General features: G+C 31.6%; 1 protein-coding gene across 2 annotated transcripts; it reads left to right on the forward strand.

Annotated features, from left to right (window-relative positions):
- The first annotated feature begins 10942 nt into the window (after positions 1-10942).
- LOC114400109 (translation initiation factor IF-2-like) lies at positions 10943-16391 on the forward strand. Of its 2 annotated transcripts, none has more exons than XM_028362391.1 (8): positions 10943-11091; positions 12161-12214; positions 12381-12501; positions 12600-12666; positions 12848-13166; positions 13760-14800; positions 15426-15575; positions 15688-16391. In XM_028362391.1, the coding sequence occupies exons 2-8, from the start codon at positions 12188-12190 to the stop codon at positions 16117-16119; spliced, it is 2157 nt and encodes a 718-aa protein (XP_028218192.1). In that variant the 5' UTR covers positions 10943-11091; positions 12161-12187; the 3' UTR covers positions 16120-16391. The 2 variants fall into 2 exon arrangements, with proteins under 2 accessions (XP_028218192.1, XP_028218191.1); XM_028362390.1 differs by having other exon boundaries at positions 12174-12214.
- Positions 16392-16995: the final 604 nt, after the last annotated feature.

Raw genomic sequence — 16995 nt, forward strand, 5'->3', positions numbered from 1 at the left:
TATTATCTAATTATAAATTACTGTATGAATTATTTTAAAAGTCAACAACTCATCATATATATTAGGTTGTGATTAGATAATTGTGTAATTCTTTTTACTAATAACATCTTTTTCTCTCTTATTAAATATAAAATTGTATAGTTTTACCTTTAATCGTCTTTAATTTAATAAAAATTGAGTACACAATTGTATTTTGTTACTATTTAACGATAAGCAAGGATCCAAATTCAACTTATATTCCTTCCCTCATTGGACAATCATAGGATAAGGATGGCTCTGACTTAACAATGAATCCCTTATGCACAGGCAGCAGAGCATACTAAATAAAATAAAGAAAGAAAGAACAAACTTAAGTACCACAGCCTCGGCCCCTGGCTTTTTTTTCTTTTTTTTTCTAAACTTTAAATTAAATGTTCACAGATTTTATTTTTTTTTACTTTTCTTCACCTATATTTTTTATACTTTTATTCACCTTCTACGTTGCCGTTCCAGATCCATAAAAAAACAATTAACTAAAGAAATCTTTGAAATATAACTTTTAAATAAGTTCCAACCAATCAAAAATCATTTTTAATATATAACTTTTAAAATATATATTATTAAATAAATAAATAATAATTTTTTAAGAAATCTTATTTAAATATTATATTCTATCAAATTTTAGTTACTGTACAATCCATTCTTATCTCTTGACTTTTCTAAATTATAAAATTAATAATAACTTTATCTTTTTTTAAAAAAAATCTTATCTAAAAATTATATTTTATTAATTTTAGTTATTTTATAATCATTTTTATCTCTTGAATTTTTTATATACTATAAAATTAATAGCAATATTATACTTTTCTTAAGAAAACTTATTGAAATATAATATTTTATCAAATTTTAATTATTATACGATTAAAATTATAAAATTAATTTTTCTTATTTTTTCAAAGTGCCATCAGACTTAGACTGACAGTAAATAGTTATAATTTCCAAATATATATTATGAATATTTTGTATACGATTAATTAATTTAGCATACTAAATGAAACAAACTTAAGTATCACAGTATCAGTGCAGTAACAAAATGCACGTGACCGTTCATCTAAAAAGACAAGAACCTATGGAAGGATCCACTTGTTAAAGTGCTTACTCTTTCACAACATCAAAGAAAAGGACTTGTCTTCAGCTATTGCGGCGTGGTTGGCTCGCTTAGCAAGCAACAACAATAAGGTGCGTCGAATTTCTACACTTCGGAGTTCAGACCCCCTTTCTTTCTATGTTATGTCACATACGAAACCCTTTCTTTCTTCTCCTATTTAAATGTTACAATTCTTATTTTGTTCTATCTGTCTTTTCAGAAGCAACTTTTGATTCGTAATAATCAAAAGGGTAGCCTTATCATGAATCCGTTATTTAGGAGTGAGTCTTTTGGGCCTGAGTCTGAACACAGTCACACTATGATGGAGAAGAGGCAATTGTTCCTGAGAAGCTATCGGTTCTGTAGAAAGAAGAGCCTCAAAGAGAGAGTGAAAGGGTCTTTGGTTCGTGTAAAGAAGGTTCTGTTGCTGCGGCTAGGATCTGCTATGAAACTCAGAAGGTTGGTTTTTTCCAAAATCAGAATCAAATGCGGCTTCTATTACCGGAGGAGAAGCTTTTCACGCCTTCTCAGTGCCCATAACCGCAAAATTGTCTCTTCCTCCTCTTGTTTATGCTAGCTAGGACCACCACTCATACTCATGCCAATTAATTCAGGAAAAAAAAAAAAACTCATGATATTTAGTTATTTATCACTTTTTATTTCATTGTTCATCAGTTACTTACTATTTGTAATTCTTTATTTCTACTTAATTATTACAAAGGCAAATTGGAAATTGGAACAAGGAAATATATTTACAGCATATATTGTTATTCTCAGAACGCTACCTCTGTCTCTTCTCTTCCTTTTAAACCATGTAAGAAAAACAAGATATGTCTTCAACAGTTAACAGGCCATGTTCCCTGGAAACGATAACTTGTAACGATATATTTTTGTTATTCATATATACGAAGAACCTTGAAATATTGCGAGGCCTTCTCTGCTTTCATAAAATAGGTAATGTCTATATATAGGTACTTGATTTGTTATTTGATAGTCGATATTATTTATACGTATAACGTTAGTGGTATATTATTCTTATGCTAAGCGTAAGGCTTCTTGGTTCAAAATTTAAATTAACAGTATGGACCAAAGAACAAAAAGTTCAAAAGCATTGAAAGTTGCTTGATTTTCTACTTTTCCCAAGTTTCTGGTTCCATATTTGCCACCAAATGGTGAGAACTCAGAAGCAACACCCATATGTCCATACATACTTTTCTTTTTCAGTATGGGTGAGAACTAATTAAGTGCCATAATTTTAAATAGTACCATTATTATCATCACTACTTTTCAGTAAGTGTAAGTGGCTTCTTCCCCTATGTTTGATTCAGAATTCAAGACTCACGGGTTGGTCTGTGTTTGGTGGTTGCTACTGTCACTATTTTATTTATGAATATGGTAAAATGTTCGAATTCTTTGTGGTCCTATTTACTTACTTTCCATAATTATAATGTACATCACCAAATAAAGCTTTTCCGTCATAGGCAAATAAATTTTCAACGACCTGATTTCATTATAGAATACTAGAAGTAATTTACTCAAAGTATACTACTACTACATCTGCAAATAAAGCTTTTCTGTCATAGCCAAATAAATTTTCAGCAACCTGATTTTATTATAGAATATTGATATTATTATTAATAATAACACGACCTACTTTGTGGAGCAGACAAATCATTAGATAGACACCATGTATCTAAATTACTAGATAGACCTATTTTTAAAAGATTTAAATTATTATTTGATAGTACGTGTAAAAAAAACATTTTAGAAATCGTACACTTTTTTTTTAATCATAATTCTTGTAACTTTGTACCTGTGAAATATTGACTTTTCTAGTCTAGAATTAATAAAGACTAATTTCTTGAGATATTAATATCAATTTAAAAGATTAATCTCTTTCAACATATAAAATTTCTTCAAAGTGAGTTCTATATAGGATATATCAATCTGATGGGTCAATAATATTGTTTAGATTTGTTTATAAGTAAGGCTGACGAATTGAAGCATCTCGTTTGAAAAACCATCTCCGCATTCTAAATCCTGACGCACCCATGGGATAAAAATTCACAAAAATTTGCCAATATTTATTGTGTACAGCTCATGAACTCAGCACTAAGTTGACAATAGCAGTAAATAAAATAGATATGAAGCATGCATTATTTCTTCTACTAGAAGAAAATCAGCGCTAGGGAAAAAAGTTGCATAAGGAAAGAAACAAGCACAACCACACAATTAATTTGCGCAAGATTTTCTTTTCCTTTTTTCTTTTCGGCTTGCTCTTATGTGTCTTCCTAATTAATTAGCACAGTAGTATGTTATAAAGTTGGGTTTTATTATTGCTTAAATTAATGTTAAGAAGTGTTAAGAAATGTCAACGGCTTTCGCATTATGTTGCCAACGGTAACATAAATGACAAGCAAACGGAACATGCAATTTATTTCAGATCAGATTCTAGACCTAGTTGATCCTGATCGAAGGCCAATTAATAAATAGTCATTAACGGCTAAAAATGCCTCTGTCAGACTAACATGAAATAACGTGCAAGCAATTGCAGATAAGCAAAACAAACAAAACAAGATAATGAAACTATAAGATATATAAGGTTGATTTGATAGTTAAAAGAATAGTAAAAGGAAAAGAAAGATTTTGTGGGTTTGAATTCTCACATTTTTTTAACAAATGATAAAGAAAAGTTAATGAAACAAAAACTTGTGTGATTTTGGTGCTGCAAGTTACTTGTGGATGTTCTTTTCCAGAATCTATCTATGGTGAATGTTTTTCAATTGTGATGAAAATTTATTACATGTTTGGAAATTTGATTATGGGAAGAAATATTTTTTTTTTCTCAAAGTCTTTCCAAAAGATTGATTTATTTTTTCAAAATAAAACTGAATCAAATATGTACCTATGGAACAAAATGAGAGAAATTGAGCATGGAAATATGGAGATTTTTTTATATAATTTTTAAGATTAAAAATTATCATCATATTATTACCCATGTGAAAACACGTTCAGATTAAGTATTGTTTTCTGGTAGTTTTTGACATCTATTATGTTAAAATTATTAAAAACATTAATTGTAAATTGATTCTAAACTAAACTATGAAAGGATAAAAGTGACTCAAATCTAAAATATAGAATAGTAAATTGTTTTTTTTTTCTTCAAAAGATAAGATACTAAATCAAAATCTTAAAAATAAGATAAAGTATCCAATATATAATTTCGCTATTGTTATATGATTGGGTTGCAGTCACATACACAGTTGACACTTGCCAGTTCCATGCTTCTATGGCTTTGATTATATAGATTATTAGATCTGGGCATATACTTGTGAAGTTGGATCGTGGGATAAAACAAATGGAAATTATTTGCCAGTGTTATGGGATCCAATTTCCATGAAACAATTATTTCCTCTTTATCATAAATCTACTAGTAGATGTAGACCCATCGCATATATAGCACACAAATTTACGCCACAGTCATAGGAAAGTTTCAAATATACTATGCAGGAGAATAGCATATATACACTATAAGCCTAATGTTCGTAGCTTTACACATGGGTTTGGTGGGAATAAATAATTTTGAAAGGCCAATCAGCGTGTTCAAAACGAGTTAGGTGATAATTAGGTTGCTGGCCTATGGGCTATATGGGTTATGATTTATGATTTATGAATAGCCCTTTTGTCATGTTCGTACTAACGCTGAGGTATTTGGGCCAAAGATCCAAGACTAAAAGTTGGCAAATTCTATTTTGGTTTCCAAGTTTGGCTTCCTGCACTTTTCAAGTTGATTCCTCCATCCTGAAAATCAAAATTTGTAATCAATTTGGATTAGTCATTTCGATAGTCAAAAAAGAATACATAAAGCATCTTGAAGGTAAAGAAAACAACAACCTATATATCTTCAACCATGGTAAACCGAAAACATCCTCACGAGTAGTGTCCATCTAAAAAGTTGGTGAATTGGTCCAGTCTTTTATTTAAATAAATTGCTTAATTAATTTTCAGAAAAAAAAAACTGTTTAAAAAACTAGAAAATTGGTCAAAACTGGTAAAAACCAGTTTGTGATGGATCAATAAAAAATTATAAAAATGCCAAAAGCAATGTGAGGAAAGCTTTACCCGAAATGCTAGTTGCATTGAGTCTGACTTGAGCGCAAACACACTCATAGACTTGAAGCAGGTCATGGACTAAATTAAAGTACGGCCCATCTAAAAAAGTATTACTACCAAATACCAATACATTCTCTAATATAATTTTTGTTACATAATCTTTATTATTTGTTAAAATTTATTAAAAGTATGAAATTAGGAGTGATACTCATTCTCATTAAGTATGAAGTGAAATTCAGAAAATTTTATATTTTTTTTAATAAATTTTAATTAATTAACAAAAAGTGTGATCAAATGAAGGTCTTAAAATAATATGCTGTTTGCAAGTCTAAAAATTAATAGCCACGTTCACAGTATGGTGCCAGGCTACAGCTTAACCATTCTAAAATTTTGTAAAAGAAATAATTAAGAAGTAAAAGGCTGGTTAAGTTTGTCAAAGAACAAGATTTGAAACTTGGACTAAACACGTAGTGCATACTATTATATATTCTTATGCTATAAAAGGACAAATTGGAGGAACAGTTAACAGGCTTGATTTTGTGAAAAATCATTAAACAAAGTTAGAAATGATTAACTATCTGTTAGCAACTAAATATCACAGCCACATACATTCCACAGTTAAGCAAATGATTAGCTTTAGCTTATATTTTTAACGTGCATATCAATCATTGCACATGCACCAAATATTCCTCCAACCACCAACTAATTTGGATTACTGGCCACATATATTTAACTGAACAACTTAACAGACCTCTGAAGTGGCAACGTTTTTGTAGTCACGTGTTAAAAAGATTTAAAATGAGGTAACATTGTCTCTATCTGCCTCAAGGAAGAATAAGTGTGTTGAAGTTTGAAGGCACATCCATGTGTTATATAAGGTATCTAATCTAGCTATAGTTGATCATGCCATCATCATCACTCTCTGTGTATGTTTCAATTGAAGGAGCTTTAGGTTCACATACATATATTCCCCATACACTAATAACTCTTATCTCTTATCTGTTCTTGTTGATTTTGGCCACAATAATGCTAAAGATGAATTTTCAATATTTGGCAACCAAACGCATGAGATGTGGCTATGAGAAGCTAACAAGTTCGAGTCAAAAGATGATGAGGGATGGAAGAAGCTGTTGGGTGAAGTCTTTGAATGGAAGATTACGTGGCCTAAGGTTGTCACGGTCTAGGAAACTTTCCTTAGGAGTTGTGGTGTTGTCGAGCAGAATTGTAAGACTGTACAATGAGGTTGTCAACCAAATGATGAACATGGAAAACAAGTATCCTGCTATAGCTCTCACCACTCAATGGGGCCTTCCCGTTCTCTCTTATTCCTCACACGTGTGCAGAAGGAGGGTCTTCCCTCTTGACAGAAAAGTCACTTTCTGTTAGCAACTTGGATTATGTTTTGGCTCATAGAGTCACAGTGTATTCTATAGTGAATTCAATTAAATATATGTAATCAGCTTCATGCATATATTATTATCAATTATTACTCTTTAAATTTGCTGAAAAGCATTATCATAGCCAGATTTAAATAAAAAATATTATAATTGAAGTAGTCAAAATAATTTAATTTCTATCCAACGAAAATATGAGGTTAGAACATAAAACACCTGAATTCTGGTACGGAATCACTTATATTGTATAGCAGTATCCAGTATGAGTACCTTAAGGATACATGGCCAATTTTGAAGTACATGTGCATCTGACGGTACTTATTCCTAACCTTGAATCTTCCCTCGAGTTTATTGGCAATGTTATACTTTTCAACTTTCATAGTAGTATTAAAATATTCAATGTTGTTTTCTGAGTTATTTTTTCGCTTGAAGGTTAATTCTGTTCTGTTGATACATCTTAACTATATTTACACTCGTGCTTTGAGTAAAATAGTTAGATTAACATCTTTAGGATGCAGAACATGCTTTTTTTTCCTCTCAAAGTGATCTATATAATATTTTAACTTATTTTTTTGTTTTAATTTGATGTTTTATCTTTTAAAAAAGTTGATTTTGATCTTTTATGTTAAAAAAAAAATCCTTTTATCTATTTTGAACTAACATGGCTAATAATTTTTAAAAATTAATAACTAAAAACGTCCCAAAAAGTATCTTTTTCCCTCTTCATCTTCCTCACCGCCTACAGAGGTTCCATAAGTTTCTGTGCATTGGATCTAAGCACACCGTCTTCAACTCCGTCCTTGTCGTTGATAGACCCTTCTCCATTGCAATGCTTCAGCGCATTGTCTTCAAGTTCGTCCTCGTCGGCAACCCCTTATTTGTTGCAATGCTCCAGTGTATGATTCTCAATTTCGTCCTCGTGATCTAGATCTGATTCAGATATGAAATCTGGAAGGTCGTCCTCATAATCTGTGTTGTCTAGTGAAGAACCAGGAAGAGGAAGGAGAAGGGAGAAGGGAGAAGAAGAGGAGAAAGATGAAGGAAAAAATGATACATGACAGTTTCTAGTTGTTAATTTTAAAATCATTAAAGGTGTTACTTCAAAAGAGATGAAAGGATCATTTTGATTTATTTATTTTTAAATAAAGAATTAAAATGAACATTCTAAAAGATAAAAAATCAAATTAAAATATTTTTTTGGCCTTTTTGTTTTAAATGCCATCAGAAATCTTATCAACATCACTTATAGCACAAGATGTGCATAAGCAGGTTTCGATAAAAAAGTTACAAAACAGGCAAAGCTGCGAACACAGGGAAAACAGCAGCAGCTAGCAATAGCTTTCAAAGTGAAACACAACTCCAGCCTATACATGCAATACAAAAATAAGCAGAGCAAAAATTATACTTTTCAATAAAATGACAACAATTCAATTAATATCATGAACCAGGCCTGACTCTGAACTTTCTTGTCTGTTCTGTTTTAAAACGTATTTGGCGAGAATCACTTTTCCACGAGCATCATTTTAATCATGGAAAATTTGAAATAACAGCGAAACCATCCTTTTGTGAAGAAAAATTAGTCACGAACTAGAAGTAAAAGGTTCTAATACATAAAAAGTGTTCTCCCAGTGAAAAATTAGGATTTATTTTACCGTCAAAATAAACAATAACAATAAATAAAAATAAATAAATTTATGTACTTCTGTGTATATTCAAATTGAGACTAATATATGAGCTCTTTATGAGTGAAAGTCTAAACATTAAACCCTCTTTCACTTCTAGATCGAAGACTAAGTTTGAGATATGAGATAGGTTGTGTCTAATACACTTTGCTTTACTCTCAAGTGTATGATTTTATTTATAATGTTGTAAGAGATATGAATTTTGACATAAAAAGAAGAAATTTTATTTAAAATAATTTTATATCTCTTTATTTTTATATTTGAAAATAAAAACTGTCTCACATATTTTTATCTTAAGAGTTTCTAATATAAGATAAAAATCATTTCCAAATAACCACATGACTAATTATCATGAATAATCACATGATATGATCTGATCTTGATATATAGTCATATAATCTTATTCTTTTTTGTGGACATTCACGATTATAAAATAACTTTTTGTTTATGTTAATTATATTTTTTGTGTTAATAAAGAATATAATAATATTCCACTAAAATATTTATTTGAATAAATTAAATTTTCTAATCTAATTATCAAATAAATTATTTTCTTTTGCAAAAATTAGAACACTTGATTGTGTATGATCTTGTAGGTTCAATACTAAATCGATAGTAAATTAATTTACTAATCAAGATAGACTTCTAGCCTCAGGTCCCCGCTAACATCTTTTACCTACAAAAACCAATAAAAAAATAATGCATCTTTACTTCTATCATTTATAACTCAATGTTAACTTTAGATTATAATATTATTTTCAAAGTCTAATAAGTTAACACGTATTTAATCAATGAATGAGTTAAGAAATTATTTTTTGCTTTTATTTTCGTGACTAACATCTTAATTCTATCATAGAGCTCAAACTCATTATCTATGATTGATATATTCTTTCTTAATTAATCATTAATTCTACAAATATTTAATTATATCTAATATTCATTCAGCTAGTCTCTTAAGGCATCACGTGTCCAAAATTAAAATATAACAATAAAATATAACAAATAACTTATTAATTACTATGTAATCTCATGTCAAAGGAATATTATATTTCTTTTAAGAACGCCTTGTTGACATATTAAGGTAATATTAACCATTAGGAATTCTCATCTGAGTCAGCTCAATGATAACATTCACATATATATCATTTATATATTCAGTTTAATAAATAAGATATATTAATCTTTATATAATAAAGATCATTATGCATATATTAATCTATCCAAATTATTGATGTTCTATTCCCAATAATCTTATAATAAAAAATAATTTAGATTAAAATTATAAAAGACTTATTTCTTATTATCACAATCTCTATCATAATAACAAATTTTTAATTTTAATCAATGACTTATTAAATCAATTAGAGATAACAAATTTTTAATTTTAATCAATGACTTATTAAATCAATAATTTAATAAAATAATAAATATGATAATAAAATAAAGAATATTTTTTTAATAAATTAATAATACGATAAATGCATCTTAGGCATACACATTTATCCCCAAAATATTCTTCTATAATTAATTAGTTCTTAACTTTCAGCTAGGGTGTAGACCATGATATCTTATTATTTATGCAGCAGAAGACGCACATAATCTAGGACAACAAAAAAATCGGAGCGCACATAACAATGTGGAGAAATCTTGTGTTGCGTGAAGGAAATAGAGTAACAGAACATAAACTGAAATTAGCTAACTTTACAATCAATTTTTTTTCTGGATGCTATGATTAATTGGGTGTGGGAAGCTACAAAAAAAAAGAGACATGGACTACCTATAACAGCTACTGTGTTCACCGACACAGTACTCTTTTACAGCGATGGTTCAATTATAACGAGCATATAATTTTTTGACAACCTAGTATATATTCATCACAAATCATGTACACGTACGATTAAGTCCAAATTCCTTGCATGTCTTTGAAAGTGGGAACTGATAAATTAATTAATACTAGAAAATTTACATAGAATAGTCTAGTTGAGTTGTTTTTCAATTGAAATTGACATGTTTTCTTGCGGTAACTTAAATTGAGAGCAATTAGTGAAGTAAAATATTAATTTCAATTGTAGAATAACACCGACAATAATTATTTCATTGTATCAAAATTTTGTCCTCATGCCCATTCCAAAACTCCTTCACTAAAAAAAAGATATTAGTTGCATTGTGTGTGATTTTTTCTAGCTAATTAAGTTACTTTAATCTTCAAATTAAGTAAAAAAAAAGTCATTATTTTTTCTTACTTTAAATATTAATTTCACCCAAATATTTGGGAAGCTTATCATGGAATTAGGATGTGAAATAATTTTAAAATTTTATAAGTAAAAAAAAAAAGAAAATTAATTAAATGTGAAAGATTTGATAAGATGTGAGATTATATTTTCACTCTTAGTGTGAGAATCTTGATAAATATCTCTATAAGCACTCTTTTTGAACATTGAGACTTGTTTTGTTCCTTGATTTTGAGGAATCTAACTCACCTAAATTTTTTCGTATTAAAAAAAAAAAGTTGTTAAACTAAAGGGGCGAGAGATTAAGTATCATAATTCATAACTGCATTTCAAAACAAAAGAAATATACATTGGGGCTTCCTTGTGTGGAGGAGCTAGTTGCCAGTTGGGCCTTGTGGCTTCCTTACGACATAAGCCCATAAATTTCATAACAGTGGTTTTGTCTTACAAGGAAAGAGTGACTATGCCTATGCCGGTGGTAATGGCCGTTGTTGTCCCTCACGCACTTATGCTTTTGTAAATCACTGCAATCGTGTCTATTACAGGTTTTGCTCTTCTCTATTCACCTTATCAATAAAATTGATTATTTCTTTGCCCCTGTTATGTTCACTCTTCAATCCATTAACCTTACAACGCACAACGTACTAGTGTTGCTCTTCTAGTTTCAGACTCGCACTCTATGCTTTAATTCTAGTCGTGCCCGCTATTTTTTCACCTACGGCTCCATCATATTGCATTCTATTACAATCAATTTTCTGTATTATTAGATTACAAGCTGTAGAAAAAGAAAAAAAAAACTGAAAAATAATATGATAGGTAATTGGCGGATTAGCTAATTGTATATATTTTCGTTAGAATTCTGATTCGTGATTAGGTATCCGTGAATCTATCCATTAAACGTATAAAGGGTAGTTTTTTTTAAAAAAAATAATTTCTTAATGGATCAATACTTCGATTAATTCAACTCAAAATCAATCTGGCCATCCACTTGCTACCCTTAGTTTTGGATTTTTCGTAGGAGCCATTGAGCTCTCACCCCCAAGCTCCAGCTTCTTCAGGAAGAGTGAATTTGCCCCTTACAAGTTACAACGGATTACCATATTGGCTTCCAATGTGTTCTTCTAGTCGTGTCACATTGTCTGATGACTGAAGTGTTGCAAAGATGGTAGTAGAATATGTAAATTACAACATTGAGTCCAGAAGGGTTTTTTTTTTATCAGTGAAATTGACTAAATGCAATTTGACTTGTCTATGTCAGCAGTGATTGTCATTTTAGAAAGTATAGTAGTAACTGTTGTTTCCTTGAATGCCCCTGTCAAGTTGTTGATTTCCTAAGTCACTTGTAGAAACTGAAATTTTTAGTTAAAAAATCTGGTGGCTTTTGACCCCCTTTTGTATTATTATTATTATTATTTGGTCTTCTATGATCCTCATCATTACACCTTTGTGAGCTAGAACTTGAGAGGCCAAATGATGTCTTAAACTAATACAATCTGAAATATTGTTGTAATTTTTGCCGTTATTGCTGACATATATATAAATCCATCATTGATGAGCTTCTAACTACTTCCGTCACCTTCCCTGTCTATTGTTTTATGAATAATTTGCATTAAGCCTAATTTTGCAGTTACATGCTTATGAATGGCGTGGCGTGAGCTTGGAAAGAAGGTGAGTTGACTTTTATATGGATATGCCATATTTTCTTTTCATTGCAAATTTGTATCAAATATGATAAGTATCCCGTTTGCAGGTGATTGAACTTTTCCCATAAAAATTATTATGTCATGTAGCTCATTCAGTTGCTGATAATGTTCTTTATGTTATCCAAATGCAGAGAATATATATGAATTTTACTAGAACGTTGACAACAACACCATTTAGGTATGCAGCAGGATCAAATTTTGCATCAATCTTTACTGTGCAATCTGTTTGTGCATCAGCAAGATGTGTGCCGGGTAATTAACATGCTTTGTGCTTTTAATATTGTATTTTGTGCTCTTATTATATATTACATACTCAGCCACTCACAAATTCTTTTAATTATAATATGCAGATTTCACCAACCAATCATCTCAGGGAGTGGCTGGTTTTGGCAGGGAGACTAAAGAATGTGAAATACGGTAAAATAATATTCAAGATTCAAAATGAGCCATTAATAGCATTACAGTTTAGGTGATATAAGGATGATAACAAAATATGGCCTATGCATAGTGGATATGAATAGTACTGGACTTTTATGTAAAAGTTGCTTAAGTAAAAAAGAAAAGGCATAGAGATAAGGTGTTTTGATTAAATTTGTAGGTGCTTCCATGCTAGTTCGCAAGTCTGGGCAAGAAGTGATGGACCATTAGGTTTGCAGACCCCAAAGAGGGTATATGTGAAAAGGGGTGGTAGAAACCAGCTACCTGTTGGAGCTCCTTATGCCTGTCGTAATGTTCCAGCTACCAAATCTAATCCTGATAAAACAATAGAAATATTTGAAGGCATGACCCTTGTTGAACTGGCAAAGCGCACCGGAAGATCAGTATCTTCTTTGCAGGATATCCTCACTGATGTTGGCGAAAAGTTTCAATCAGAGTTTGAGCTTCTGAGCATGGATATTGCTGAACTTGTCGCAATGGTATTTTCCCCCTCTTTGTCACAGATGACACTAAACCAGTGAATATTAGGAACTGGTACCTACTACCTTTGTTTGATCCCAATACTTGTTTGTTTGTTCTTGTCATTTGTAAATGGCAACTTGTTATGAACAAATTAAAAATAGCTCGATTTACTTATCTTCACTTGAAGTATATGAGATTTGAAGCTAGTTTTCAGAATTTTTTAGTGTTTTGAATTTTGAAATAAAACCTACAAGACTTGTTGAAAAGTTTTGATGGATCTATGGAGCTTGATGAAATGCTTTTCCTGAAATTAGTTGGTACTTGGCTGTCTCATTGACAGTATGCTCTATGCATAGAAAGATTAAGGGGAAAAGTAACTGAGAAGACTAGGCCTAAAGTATGAGTAGGTAGGTTTGGATAAATATTTTATTTAAAACCATTGTTGAAGCATTATACTTAGGTATTCTTACAAGTTTTTATTTGTTTGCATTCATTCTGAGTCCTTGCCTCAAAAGCTTCACCCTCCACCCTCCTTTTTCCCTTCTAAATTTGCCACGTGATGCTCTTTATAGATTTTTTTTTTCACTTAATTAGTTTATTGCTGATGCAGGAGGCTGGCATCAATGTGAAGAGGCTACATTCAGCTGAAGGTGCAGAAATTTTACCACGTTCTGCAGTTGTAACAGTGATGGGTCATGTTGATCATGGTAAAACTTCTCTTCTTGACGCCTTGCGTCAAACATCAGTGGCAGCCAAGGAAGCCGGTGGCATAACTCAACATATAGGTGCTTTTGTGGTGGCCATGCCATCAGGAGCATCAATCACATTTCTTGATACTCCTGGTCATGCTGCATTTAGTGCAATGCGGGCAAGAGGTGCAGCAGTTACAGATATAGTGGTGCTGGTTGTTGCTGCAGATGATGGTGTGATGCCTCAAACACTTGAAGCCATGTCCCATGCAAAAGCAGCTAATGTACCAATTGTAGTTGCCATTAACAAATGTGATAAAGCAGGTGCAAATTCTGAAAAAGTTAAACTGCAGCTTGCTTCAGAGGGCTTGCTTCTGGAGGAGATGGGTGGGGATGTTCAAGTTGTTGAGGTTTCAGCAACTGAAAAAATTGGACTGGATAACCTAGAAGAAGCTTTACTACTTCAGGCTGATATGATGGATCTTAAAGCACGAATTGATGGGCCTGCTCAAGCATATGTGGTGGAAGCGAGACTTGACAAAGGACGGGGTCCATTAGTAACTACTATAGTGAAGGCAGGGACTCTAGTTTGTGGTCAGCATGTGGTTGTAGGCTCACAATGGGGAAGAATAAGGGCTATTAAAGATATGACAGGGAAGTTAACTCAACGAGCAACACCTGCTATGCCTGTTGAGATTGAAGGGCTTCGAGGGCTGCCAATGGCCGGTGATGATGTTATTGTTGTTCACTCTGAGGAGCGAGCTAGAATGCTTAGTTCTGGTAGGCAAAGGAAATATGAGGAGAACAGGCTTAGGAATAAGATGATACAGGACAAGCCAACTACTTCAGATGATTCCAAGGAGGTTCCACGGTGGGTTGAAATGCCAGTAATAGTAAAAGCAGATGTTCAGGGAACTGTTCAAGCCGTCACTGATGCATTAAAAACTTTAAATAGTGCTCAGGTTTGTGAAGATTATAGTTATAGTAAACTTCTATTTTTGCATACACGCGCATGCTTGCCCACAGGCAGGGAAAACAGTTTGTGTTAGAGATGTAAAAGTTTCGCCTTTTACCCTTTTGGTATCAGAGTCTTTTTTATCAAGTGATTGGGACCTTCTTGCTGTTTTCTTTTTACTAAACCCTAACAACTTAAATTTATCAGAAGGTAAGGTGATGTGAGTTAGTCAGTTTATGCTTTACCCAAAGTGCATGCATCTATCTGATTAAGGTTTCAAGTGAAATGCTTTTATTTACAAGAAATGTTCGATTACTGATGTAGCAGTTGTGAATGCCTTTGAGTAATCCATTTAATAAAGGTTTATTTGGTGGTCTGATGAAAATGACATGTGAAAAGGTATTTGCTTGAGTGATCAGTATTAAAAAAAATAATGTAATCACTAGTCAGTTCCTGTTCATCATATTCACTATATATCTTTGATGACCCGGAATTGTTTGCTTTTAATTATTACCGGGTGTGGCATACATGTGAACCAGCTTTGTGACACCGACATACTATAAGTTTATGAACTTTAAAATTTCATTGTACTAACATTTACTATTTGTTGCTAACACATTATATATTGCTAGGTTTTCGTAAATGTTGTCCATGTTGGCGCTGGGCCTATTTCTCAATCTGATGTGGACTTAGCACAAGCTTGTGGTGCTTGCATAGTTGGATTCAATGTCAAAAGTCCACCTACTGCTCTTAGTCAGGCTGCAGCTCGTGCTGGTATCAAGGTATTGACTTTTTTAAGCTTATGCTCATATTTAACTACATTGTGTTATGCTTAAGATTCTGTGACATGAAACTCTGACTTCCTTTTAACATCCATTTGGTTTGGTTATATAGATAATTTTGCACCGTGTAATTTACCACCTCTTGGAAGACATAGGAAATTTGATAATAGAGAGGGCCCCTGGGACTTCTGAAACGCACGTTGCTGGGCAAGCAGAAGTGCTGAATATCTTTGAAATCAAAGGGAGCAAATCCAAGGGACCTGATGTTAAGATAGCGGGTTGTCGTGTTATCGATGGTTCTGTGACAAGATCAGCAACCCTGAGGCTTCTTAGAAGTGGGGAAGTAGTGTTTGAAGGACTTTGTACATCTCTTAAGCGGGAGAAACAGGATGTGGATACTGTGAAAAAGGGAACTGAGTGTGGAGTAGTAATCAGCAATTGGTATGATTTCCAGATTGGAGACGTTATTCAGTGCTTGGAACAGGTCATAAGGAAGCCCCAGTTCATTAAGTCCGAAAGTGGTGCTGTTCGAATTGAGTGCTGATCAAGTTAGTTGATGATCCTTCAACACACATTTTTTGTGAGAACAATTACACTGAGCCAACAAAATAACCTCGTATGGGAGGACTATTAGAGTAAGTAATTTTTGTTGTACTAAAAGAAAGTGTAATTAAATTTTGAGGCACTATTTGAAACGCCTAGTAGTTATACTAGTATTTTTTGACATGTGCTTTGCAGGAACAATAGTCCGGGTTTTTAAATTAAGCTTAAATGTAATTATCATTTTCCTATTTTGTTTGATTTGTAATTTTAATCTTTTTATTTTAAAATTGAGATATTTAATTTTTTTTTATAAAAATATTATGATTTTAGTGTTTTTATTTTAAAATAGAGACATTTATCATCTTCCTTTTTCAATTTTGACATGGGATGGCAAGACACTTTCTAATGTATTTCTTCTAACATTAATTTAAAATTTATCAAAAATTACAAGATTAAAAGACACCGACAAGTAAGACTTACAAAAATATTATGATTTTCAAAAAATTTAAATAAAAAAATGTTAAAAACACTCTCTAACATACTTTTCATATACATACTCTCGGGACTTAAAATTTATTTAAAATGATAAAATTTAATGGATCTTAATTGATATTTAATAATTCTCTTTAATAGTTTTCTAATTTAAAAAAAAATAGTCATTGGAAAGAATATATTTGAAGAAATGTATTAAAAAAACGTATTCGTAACCCTCTTCATTTCATTCCATCATAAAAAAAAATGTATTAAAAAGAGTATGAATAACATTTCTTTTCAATTTTTGGCCTTTTAGGATGACGTGGAGGCGGATGGTTGTTTGACAGGATGAGCAATTGGTTTGGTCCCAAAAACAATAATGTGTGACACAGACACAACATAA

This window comes from Glycine soja, chromosome 19 (genome assembly GCF_004193775.1).
Source record: "Glycine soja cultivar W05 chromosome 19, ASM419377v2, whole genome shotgun sequence".
Classification (NCBI taxonomy): Eukaryota; Viridiplantae; Streptophyta; class Magnoliopsida; order Fabales; family Fabaceae; genus Glycine; species Glycine soja.